The sequence below is a fragment of the Octopus sinensis genome, linkage group LG9 (genome assembly GCF_006345805.1).
Source record: "Octopus sinensis linkage group LG9, ASM634580v1, whole genome shotgun sequence".
Taxonomy (NCBI): Eukaryota; Metazoa; Mollusca; class Cephalopoda; order Octopoda; family Octopodidae; genus Octopus; species Octopus sinensis.
In genome coordinates, this window is record NC_043005.1 from 17,271,176 (window position 1) to 17,283,097 (window position 11,922).

Here is an 11,922-nt window from a genome sequence, read left to right on the forward strand (position 1 = left end):
ATGATAACTAAGTTATTTTACTAAATTCTTTGTTATATTTAAAACAATTGAAAGAAACACAGAGCATCTCAAAAGAAATACAGTAACGAAAGGGTTTTAAAGAGCTTTAGCAAGATTTGATAATAATAATCAATAATCCAACATCTTAGACTCATAATAAATACAATGCCTCAATTATTTTCTTTTTTATCAGCATCGAAGGAATGGTGATAAAGGAAAAAAAAAAAAAAAAAAAAAAAAAAATCAACAATAAGCAGATTGTTCTTTCCTTACCAAATTTTTCCTATGATCACTAGCCTGGTAATGTCCAACATTGTACCATGTTGCAATGAATATCCACTTTGCATTGTAATTCCTACGATAGGGAAAATATTTACGAACTTCTGCTGAGGCTAAATCCAACAAGTTTTTGTCACTAGATTCCAAGTAGTAGACAGTACCACCGACACGTTCAATGTCAATATCTGCCCAAAATGGAGCAATCACTGGGAAGGAATTATTCCGAGGAAAGTCTACAGGAGTGTATGAACTTTCTTTATAAGTGAATGATATTATTCCATTAGTGTTCACCTGCAAATGGAAATATGTAAAAAATATTAAAACATAAGTTAAGCACATGAAAAAAAAAAAATGCAGAGATTACCATATATAGCATATTAAATCATACTGTGTAACAAATTTTCTTTTTCTTTTCTTTCTTCTTTTGTTTTTGGTTAGTAAGTGTTATTTCCTATTAGATTCTGTCTAGAAGTCTAAGGAAATGATTACTCCCTTTAAACTTTGCTTTTGTTGCCTGCACATCAAAGTTTTGAAACTGACCTATTTTCCATTACATTTCAGACAGATTCAGCGCTGAATTGCTGAAGCAGAAATATTGTTAGAGCAAATATTCTGCTCAATAACACAGATTTGCTTGTCATTTGCTTGACCTTAACCACTTGAACAAGTCCCTTGACAATATATGCATCCCTGATCATGAGCAGGCGCAATGGAGGATCATCATAGCCATGTGTTAAGAGGGATTCTTTGGAGTTTGAGTAAATGTAACAAAAGCAAAGTTTGAAAGAAACATTACCCATTTTTCATACTTACTAAGGGTAAGTAAATAGGGATTAACAGTTGCTACCTAAGAACAAAAATTGCATTATATAGTGCTATGAATTTAGTTTAGGCAATGGCAACAAATGTCACCTTGTATCAGATACCATATTTGATAGAATAAAAGACACAGAGGGCATATTAGATGCACACCAATTTCTGCAGCACATACTCAAGAACAAAAGTTTTTAGTACATTAATCTTATGGGAGGTCCAACTTCGTTTATCGGTACCTGGGTGAATTTCTTGAGATATTCTTGAGGGAGGAAAGTGTATCTTATATGCCATCAGGTATGAAGTACATTATTATATAGTATGCTGTGTACAATAGCTCTGTATTCTGAGGTACAATAGTTATGTATGTGGTACAGTAGTTATGGAGGTTACCGATAACAGGAGGAGAAGTTTGCAATGTTACTACAGCCATTTGTGTAGTGGAAACTCCTCAGCAAGGCACATTAGCTTCCCTTGCTCCAGTTTGCTGGACTGAAACGGACTCCACCCACTCCTACTTCACGGTTAAACAATAATATGAATGGCACCATCCAACTGTAAACATATAAACTTGAGCTACCACTACCACCACCACTGCCACCGCCACCACCACCGCTGCCACCACCACCACCGCTGCCACCGCCACTACCACCGCTGCCACCACCCTACACACAAACTGAGAGGCAAACAGGGACAAATGAATGTCAAACAGTAAAATAAAATGAAAAACAGATTTAGCAAATAGAGTTAGTTTGCGGAGAAGTGGAACTGAACTATTGTAAATCCAAATCTCAGACTCCTGTATATACGAAGCCTACATCTTAACCAGAGTGGGCTTGAAGAGCCTGAAGCACCTTCTCCATTGTGAAAGCCCGGTCTCTCATTATACGCCCATGTTATGACTGATTTGAAGTGGATTAAGGATCTTCATCTGAAGCTAAGTGAAACGTGTACAACAGGATGCAAACTAAAAACTGCTCTTATTTGTCAACATCCAGTGGTTTTCTTGGTGTGGCTGACTGTAACAAGTATACAGGATCTCTTGTAAACAGTAAAGTAATTGTTTAACTCTTGTGTTATGGAGTTCAGAGGACAATGGGCACAAGCTTCGATATGTGGTTGTTGTGATGAACAACAGATGGTACATACATAAGTTCAGACCTTACTACATTGCATTGCCCCGATTACAGCTTATTGGAATTACATTCAAACAAAGATGGGAAAATGAAGGTAAAATAAGTCAAAAACAAAATAAAAGGAAGGGGCACAAAAACAAAATTTGACATGGTACTGGCCTAGGGTAGAGACCCTCTCTGGCCATGAATAAACATGGGATTGCACTTAGAAAGTTCCCCTCTGAGGTACAAGTCTGGGCAAAGTTGTTTAAAGAAGACCAGTAGTAGCCCATGCATATCAACCTCTCCTCTCCATGCCACTGATGTTATCCAAGGGTCATTACAGCTTGGCACCAGTGATGTCACAACTCATTTCTGCAGCTGAGTGAAGTAGAGCAACGTGAAATAAAGTATCTTGCTCAAGAACGCAATACAGCGTGGTCTGGGAATCGAACTCACTACTTCATGATTGTGAGCCCAACGCTCTAACTACTGAACCATGTGTGGTACTGGCCTAATCTATTATGTAACGAATTTTCCAAATAACTGACATGACACCAAATGAGTAAAGTACCGGTGTAGCTTAGGTTATACAAAATTGACATCAATTAAATAAGGCACTGCTACGTGTGGTAAGTAGCTTGTTTACCAACTACATGGTTCCAGGTTCAGTCCCACTGTGTGACACCTTGGGCAAGTGTCTTCTACTATAGCCTTGGGCCGACCAAAGCCTTATGAGTGGATTTGGAAGACGGAAGCTGAAAGAAGTCCGTCGTATATATGTATATATATATATATGTATGTGTGTGTTTGTGTGTCTGTATTTGTCCCATCCAACATCGCTTGACAACCGATGCTGGTGTGTTTATGTCCCCGTCACTTAGCAGTTCGGCAAAAAAGACCGATAAAATAAGTACTGGGCTTACAAAGAATAAGTCCCGGGGTCGATTTGCTCGACTAAAGGTGGTGCTCCAGCATGGCCGCAGTCAAATGACTGAAACAGGTAAAAGAGTAAAGAGTATACCAACTTTCAAACTGTCAATTAAACAATGAAATACTAGTCAATATTCTAAGCTCAAGATCTGGTAGCTTCTGCTATAATATGATATCCACTCAACACAAAACAACAAAGTTGCTTAACCTGCTAGAAGTAGCAGTGAAATCTCTCTAAAATTGCAATGTTATACTTTTTATTTGTTTCAGTCACTGGACTGTGGCCATACTGAAGCACCACCTTCAAAGGTTTAGTTACAGAAATTGACCCCAATGCTTGTTTTTTTTTTAAAGCTGGGTATGTAAGTTTATTGGTCTCATTTGCCGATTTAAGTTACAGGGATGTAAACAAACCGACAACGGTTATCAAGCAGTGTGAGGCGGGGAACAAACACAAAGACACCAACACACACAATAGGCTACTACATAATTTCTGTCCATTGAAGTCGATCACAAGCATTGGTTGGCCAAGGACTATCGTAGAAGATACTTGCCCAAGAAGCTGTGTAGCAGTATGGAACCTGAAACCAAATGGTTGCAAAACCATTTACAACAACAAAATTTTTTTTAACTAATTGAAAGCTATGGATAATGTAGTTTTAGATATAGTAATATCAGGGAAAAAAAAATAAAGGACAAGATAGTCATGGCTGGAAGGGCTTTGACCATGTCTGCCTTCTTTATTGAGGGTTGACCTAGGGACATAATAACAGCAACAAGTATTTCCATTTCTGCCAGAAAAACAGGATCTTTTGATTATCGTGGAAGAATGAAGTGATTACATGCGGGGGGGGGGGGGGGGGGGGGTAACTGTTTAATAATGTCAGCTGCAATGCCAATGGATGACACTTCCTTCTTCCCAACTAACAAGACCTCTTAAATTTAAGGATGGGAAGAGAGGTGAAGAAGTGGCAGTGGTGGGGGTGGTGAAGAAGTGGCAGTGGTGGAGTGGTGAAGAGGTGGTGATGGAACGGTGGTGGTGGTGGTGGTATAGATTGTGCTGATTCTTAGAAGTTTAAGATGCTCACACACAAAAATGCAAACACAATGTAAATATAAACAAACATATGTATGCTCGTACACATTTTGCATGTCTGCATGCATGCACGTGTGCACACACACACACGAGGGCATCTATATGGTTGTTCAACATGCTTGCAATAGCACCTAAATCCTCCTCGAATTACAACTAAATGTCTTAAAAAAACGATAACTTTAGATAATGTAGACCTATATATTCTTTCTACTAAAGGCACAAGGCCTGAAATTTGAGGGGAGGGGACTAGTCTATTACATCAACCTCAGTGTTTCACTGGTACTTAATTTATTGACCCTGAAAGGATGACAGATAAAGTTGACCTTGGCAGAATTTGAACTCAGAACGCAGCAATGGACAGAATACTGCTAAGCATTTCATCCAGCATGCTATCAGTTCTGCCATGGCTGGACTCAGTCAGATCTTTGGCTGTTGAGTTTCACAGAGGCGATGACAAATGACCGAGACTTCTAGTTATTTGCTGTGCCTGAGAAGACATATCAAGCTCAGTGAAATCATGGTTGTGGCCAGTGTTGGTGACACGTAAAAGGCACTTGTGCCAGAGATGTGCAGGTGGCACCTGTGCCACTGACATGTAAAAGACAGCCCAGCACATTCCTTAGAGTGGTTGGTGTTAGGAAGGGCATTCAGTTGTAAAAAAACCAAGCCAAAACGGACAGGGCCTGGGGCAGCATTCCAGTGTATCAGCTCCAGTCAAACCATCTCGACCATGGAAAACAGACGTATGATGATGATGATGATGATGAGAGCTGACTTAACATGTGATGGAGCTATACACAGAGATACAGTATAAGTGGTAGATATAATCGATTACTTGGTTTTATCGGTTTTTGCCTGCTTTTTGTAAAATACATTACAAGTTGAGTCTCTGCATTATATGCAATAGTACAGTAAATCCTCGAGTATAATCCACATTTTTTTCCTAAAATTTAAAGATCAAAATCCCCAGTGCGTACTATATATGAGGTTAAAAATGAAAAGTATTTTCTAAGCAATGTCCGAGTCAATATTTGCTGTCTGGCTATGTTTATTCAGACGCATTTTGTGATGTCGGGCGCGAAAATACCTTAAACTAAGCCTGAAAGCAATGAAGTCATAAAAGAATCATCCATAACTTGCAGTAAGAAACATTTATTAAATGTTATTACTGTTATTACTTTATTTTCTGCAAACAAAATGCACAAAAAAGCTACATGTTTGCATTATGTTATATATACAATAATAATAAAGGACCTTATACATTTTTACAAACCAAGGACGTTATATAGACCTTCTTGACTCAAGTTAGAGAAGGGGTGCGTATCATACACAAGATTTAGGTTTTTCAGAGGTATATCCCCCTAAAAATCTCCTGCATATTATACTCAAGGATTTACGGTAACCACTAGTATTAGAGATCCTAAAAAATGCTATAGTTAGTTAACTGTATTTCTCCTGTGGTTATGTCATGTAGAAAAGGAATAACGACACGCAACAAAAATGAAAATATGTACACATGAAGTAATAGGTATTTAAATACTTTTTGTGACATTGGAGAGATCTAATAGCGTACCACAGCTCTATTAGTGTGTGTGTGTGTGTGTGTGTGTGCGTGATCATGTGTATATTACTAGTTCTATGATATATTTCTTTACTACCCACAAGGGGCTAAACACAGAGAGGACAAACAAGGACAGACAAAGGGATTAAGTCGATTACATCGACCCCAGTGCGCAGCTGGTACTTAATTTATCGACCCCGAAAGGATGAAAGGCAAAGTCGACCTCGGCGGAATTTGAACTCAGAATGTAACGACGCTCTAACCACTGAGCCACGCGCCTTTACACCTTGTGCCACTTGAAGAAAATCCCGTCATTGTCATCATCATCTAACAAGTTAATAAAAAATGCACAGGTGTAGCAGGAAAGGTAGAATACCTTACAGCATTTACTTCCACCTTTCTGTGTTTTATGCTCAAATCCTTCTGCATCCAACTGTACCATTCTTCCTTCAATCAAATGTTTCATAAACCCCATGTTAACTGTGTGTATATGTTAGCGTTTGATAAGAGAATGCATGTGTGTTTAAGTGTGTTCATGTGTTTGTGCGTATGTGGATGTTTCTTAATGGATTTGAGCAGGTTCTCTGTGAGGCTGATATGGTTAATGTTTCTCTGGAATGATTAAAAGTTGGTAGCTGCAGGATGTGGGCAAGGAAGAAATGACTGAGCAGAATAATAGCCAGTGGAGGAAGGATGTGATGTAAGTGACAAGAAGAGGAGAGATAAGTGGGTGAGGAGGAGTGCCTGGTTTTATGTTGATTGAGACCAGATATCACTGAGGAGCACAAATCATTGTAGTTGCAATGGAAAAGGTAAAGAGGGGAGACAGCACATCTGTGGGGCAGAAGCTGGAGAGAATTTCAGCGATTTTACACAGATAGGCGCAGGAGTGGCTGTGTGATAAGTAGCTTGCTTGCCATATGGTTCCGGGTTCAGTCCCACTGCGTGGTACCTTGGGCAAGTGTCTTCTACTATAGCCTCGGGCCAACCAAAGCCTTGTGAGTGGATTTGGTAGATGGAAACTGAAAGAAGCCCGTCGTATATATATATATATATATATATATATATATATATTATATATATATATATATATATATATGTGTGTGTGTGTGTGTGTATGTATATGTTTGTTTGTCTGTGTTTGTCCCTCCAACATCACTTGACAACTGATGCTGGTGTGTTTGCTTCTGACATTGCAAAACAGCTAGAAGTTAGTCCAAGCGCGTATGTTACATATCTGCATAAGCTTGGGTATTATGGACGAGCAGCTGAAGAAAACCTCTCCTTCAACCAATTAATATCAAATAAAAGATTTTGAAAATTAAAGGTGTCTATTTACTTCCGGCATGTCTGTGTACATGTCTTTCATTTCGTTTATGGTAACATTAAGGGTAAGCAAATAAAGCCCCTGTTTCATTAAGCCAGCTACTGTCTATTGATACCGAGTAGTAAGTTAGTTTTTCAGAGTTGCATCACGGTTATACAGATATAATGTAGGATAAATATAATAAAAACAATAATTTCAGGATGGAATTTATAAACATTTAATACATCACTAAATGCGTTTCTACAAATCAAATCATGATCTGTGGAAACATATGTTTATAAACTCCATCCTAGAATTAGTGTTGTTATTATTTGTACATATGTTTGTATGAATAGGTGTAGGTGGCATGTAAGTTTTAAAGCAGATCAGGATCTGATGAAAGCTTAAGTACTAAAAGTCAAGTTGATATACTTGAGGCAATGAAGAGCCTAAAAAACATCCGTTAACAGTGAAATGGCAACCTAATCATCGTCAATATCTTTTTCACACAATCACAATTGCAACACATCAATAAATGTCGTCATATCTCATCTCTACTCATAAACAATGATGATGATGATATATATATATATATTAGCTTAAAGCCACACTCTGTGCAGAGTTTTCAGCAAGCTCCTGTGGGAGGGGCAATTGGGCCTGCGGCCTAAAACAAAAGAGAGCTAAATAGCATGTCTATAATACGTCTATAATGACTATATGCCTTGGTGGTGTTTGATCAGAGGTTAAGGTCGAATGAGAATTAATTCTGTAATGCCATCATTCTTTTGTTTCAATCCCAAGTTGAATTCTGTTGGTCAATTTATCCCAAAGTTCTTATCTTGACGTAAAATTAATGAAGTGAATGTTGTTTATCTCGCCCCACCTTGACCTCTGACATCATTTGACAAGCGCCACCAAGATGGCATGAATCAGTCAAACTTTGCCTGCTAGAAATAGCAACCCAAATGCTTTTAAGTCAGGTCCCAATGTGGGATGTTCAAGAACCAAATGAAGGGCAGATCTTCAATTCTGGGATCATCCTGATCACAAAAACTTAAAATATTTTTATGTAGAGCAAAAGTAGGCTGGGATACAGGGGTTCCAGACAGACAGAATTTTGATTTTATTGTGTGTGTGTGTGTGTGTGTGTGGTGGGGCAGTACTCTCTAGCTTATTAGTTTCAGTCTAACCGTCTCACCCATGCCAGCATGGAAAGCAGACGGTAAGTAATGATGATGATATATATGTATATATATATATATATATATATATATATATATATATATATATATATATTACACACACATGAATAAATAGATAGATATGAAAATATGGGTTTGTGTTTTCATGCATAAACAAGGTGTTTAATACACACCTGTGTTAGAAAGAAGTGCTTACAGTTTATTGTGTGATGTTGAACAAAATTATTCTTCACACATAAAGGTTCCAGGTGATTAAGAACACCTGAGTGAGTATGACCGATTAATGTCAACCACATGAAACCTTTACATACAAGGAAATAATAATAATAATAATAACACATTAGAACCATAAAGCAACACCTACAACAGAGGCTTCTAATTTCAGTAAACGGTCAATATTTTTTTAAGGAGAGGAGGTTAGTCAGTTATGTTGACTCCAGTACTTGAATGGGGCTTTATTGATCAAGCAGGGATGAAAAACAAAGTTGGCTTTAGCAGGATTTGAACCTGGAATGTGAAGAGGAGGAACAAATGCTGCAACGTACTTTTTCAGTCTTAGGTACAGGTATGGCTGTGTGGTTAAAAAGTCCAGCTACACAGTGTCGGGTTCAATTCCATTGTGCATCACCCTAACCCCTTAGCATTTCAATTGGCCCTATCAAGCCAAAATATTCTGCCTTGTTTTATGTTGAAACTGGACAGATCCAGCCATTCATACCTAACCGACAATGTCATTCTAAATATAAACAATCTATAGGCGTAGGAGTGGCTGTGTGGTAAGTAGCTTGCTTACCAACCACATGGTTCTAAGTTCAGTCCCACTGTGTGGCACCTTGGGCAAGTGTCTTCTTCTATATCCTTGGGCTGACCAAAACCTTGTGAGTGGATTTGGTAGATGGAAACTGAAAGAAACCTGTCATATATATGAATGTATGTATATATATATATATATGTACGTGTGTGTATATGTTTGTGTGTCTGTGTTTGTCCCCCCTGTCATATATATGAATGTATGTATATATAAATATGTACGTGTGTGTATATGTTTGTGTGTCTGTATTTGTCCCCCAACATCGCTTGACAACCAATGCTGGTGTGTTTATGTCCCCGTAACTTAGCGGTTTGGCAAAAGAGACCAATAGAATAAGTACTAGGCTTCCAAAGAATAAGTCCTGGGATCGATTTGCTCGACTAAAGGTGGTGCTCCAGCATGGCCACAGTCAAATGACTGAAACAAGTAAAAGAGTAATCACCTCATCAAAATCTCAAAGCTACAAGATAATCCAGTATTAATTCAAAACAACGTGAATAAATAAATATTTCATTTGACAGAGTTATCTGAATGCCGAAGGGTTAAACACATATTCCACCAGAGCCTTGAGTCAACCAACATACCTGAACAGATTTGATTTGTGCATTATTATTGGTGGGATTTGAACTTAATCCTTTCGTTACCAACCTGGCTGAAACTGGCTCTGGCTCTGTAGTACAAATGTCTTGTTTTCATAAATTTTGAATTAAAATCTTCCACCAAACCTTAGTCACAATTTATGTTCCTAACACTAGCTTATTGATAACCAAGTTATTTTACTAAATTCTTTGTTACATCTAAAATAATTGAGAGAAACACAGAGCATCTCAAAATAAATATGGTAACGGAAGGGTTAAAGAACTGGAAGAAATCCTGCAAGACATTTCATGCTAGCATGGGTCAGACAATTTGACTGAGGTCTGGTAAACCAGATGGCTGCACCAGACTCCAATCTGATCTGGCAGAGTTTCTACAGCTGGATGCCCTTCCTAATGCCAACCACTCTGAGAGTGTAGTGGGTGCTTTTACGTGGTACTGGCAACAGCCACGCTCAAATGGTGCTTTCTATGTACCACCTGCACAGAAGCCAGTCCAGCGGCACTGGCAATGATCTCGCTTGAATGTTTTTTTACACGTGCCGCAGGTAATGATCACGCTCGAATGGTGCTTTTTACATGCCATCGGCATGGAAGCCAGCTCGTTGCTCTGGCAACGATCTCGCTCGTATGGTACTCTTAGCGGTCCACTAGCACGGATGCCAGTCATCAAATTTTATTTCAATTTCAAATCCGATGACTGGCATATATACATATATATATATAAATATATATATATATTATATGTGCATGCACACACATGTACATACTTTTACACACAGTACAGACAACAAAGCATCTGTCTACTAAAATCCCATCTCAAAGCATTGGCCAACTAAAGGCTATAGTAGAAGATGCTTGTCTAAGATTCTGTGTTGTTAGACTGAACCCAGAACTTTGTGAATACAAGAAAACTTCTTTATTATACAACCATAATGAAAAAAACTTGCAAGAGTTTTTTTTTTTTTTTACAAAAATGGTATTTCTACAAAAAAATATACATTAAAATACAAAAGAAAAAAAAAAATCTCCCAAGCAATTATAACATCTGTCCAGATTTTCCCAGGAGACATTCTGTTCTCAACCATTTACTGGGTCAGTCACAGCTAAATGCAGAAAGTCAAATAGGTCAACATACCGCTTGGTTGAAAACCACCACTACCATTTGAGCTTAGGGTATCTTTAGTAGAGTTTACTTTGTTGTAAGTATTCCAACTAGTTTATATAGTGTACATTGATCTGTTCAGGCTGGATGTAGCCTACACTGTAGTCTCTTAAGTTGGGCTGAGAAAGGGCCTGCAATGAGCCGATGAAGGAGCTTTTACATGAAGCACTTCCACCAACTCGTGCATATATAGGGTTGTTATTATTATATGGATGTGAAGGTAGTCTAGAATGCCCCACTCATACCACTGGCAGATGTTAAGCTGTTGCTATTTAGTCCGGGTCAGCTTTGAGTGAGCACACCTACTATTAAAGACATTCATTTCAGCTGTGTTCATTCACATTTGGTTTAAGATAGTAAGGTGTGATTTGAAAGAGATTTGGCTGCTATTTCTAGTTGGTCGAATGCTATTTTCAGCATCATCACTTACGTGTGGGTTGAGTCCAGTGTTCCACTCAACATCTCTGCTCCAACGACCTGGACCCACATTCAGGGCTGTGGAGTTGGAATTAGAAACTGTGGAGTTGGAATTCAGGGCTGTGAAGTTGGGGTAGCCGGAGTCGGTAAAATACACCACAATCACTTAATTACATATAGGAAGGAGTTGGAGGAGCCAATAGTAGAGGAGTCAGAGTCGGAGTCAAAAGTTTTGTTTTGACTCCACAGCCCTGACCACATTCATGGTTAACTGATGTAAAGGTGGCGGTGAGCTGGCAGAATGGTTCGCATGCCAGGCAAAATGCTTAGCAGCATTTGGTCCATCTTTCATTCTGAGTTCAAATTCTGCAAAGATTGACCTTACCTTTCTTCCTTCTGAGGTGGGATTGATGAGATAAGTACCAGTGGCGCACTGGGGTCGATGTAATCGACTATCCTTTCCCCCAAATTTCAGGCCCTGTGCCAACAGTAGAAAGGATTATTAACAGATTTAAGTCTTATTCCTTTCTTCTTTAATCTGCTTCAGTCATTGGACTGCAGCCATGACGGGCACTGCTTTGAAATATCTAACTGATCAAATTGACCCCGGCACACCAATTTATTAAAC

At 38.6% G+C, this 11,922-nt stretch overlaps 1 protein-coding gene across 3 annotated transcripts in view; it reads right to left on the reverse strand.

Annotated features, from left to right (window-relative positions):
• LOC115215929 (sushi domain-containing protein 2-like) overlaps positions 1–11,922 on the reverse strand; it is a 266,474-nt gene that overhangs the window by 198,994 nt on the left and 55,558 nt on the right. For all 3 annotated transcript variants that reach the window (XM_036505806.1, XM_029785291.2, XM_029785289.2), the window contains exon 2: positions 274–570. In XM_036505806.1, coding sequence (XP_036361699.1) covers positions 274–570 — 297 coding nt within the window. The remainder of the gene's footprint in view (positions 1–273; positions 571–11,922) is intronic.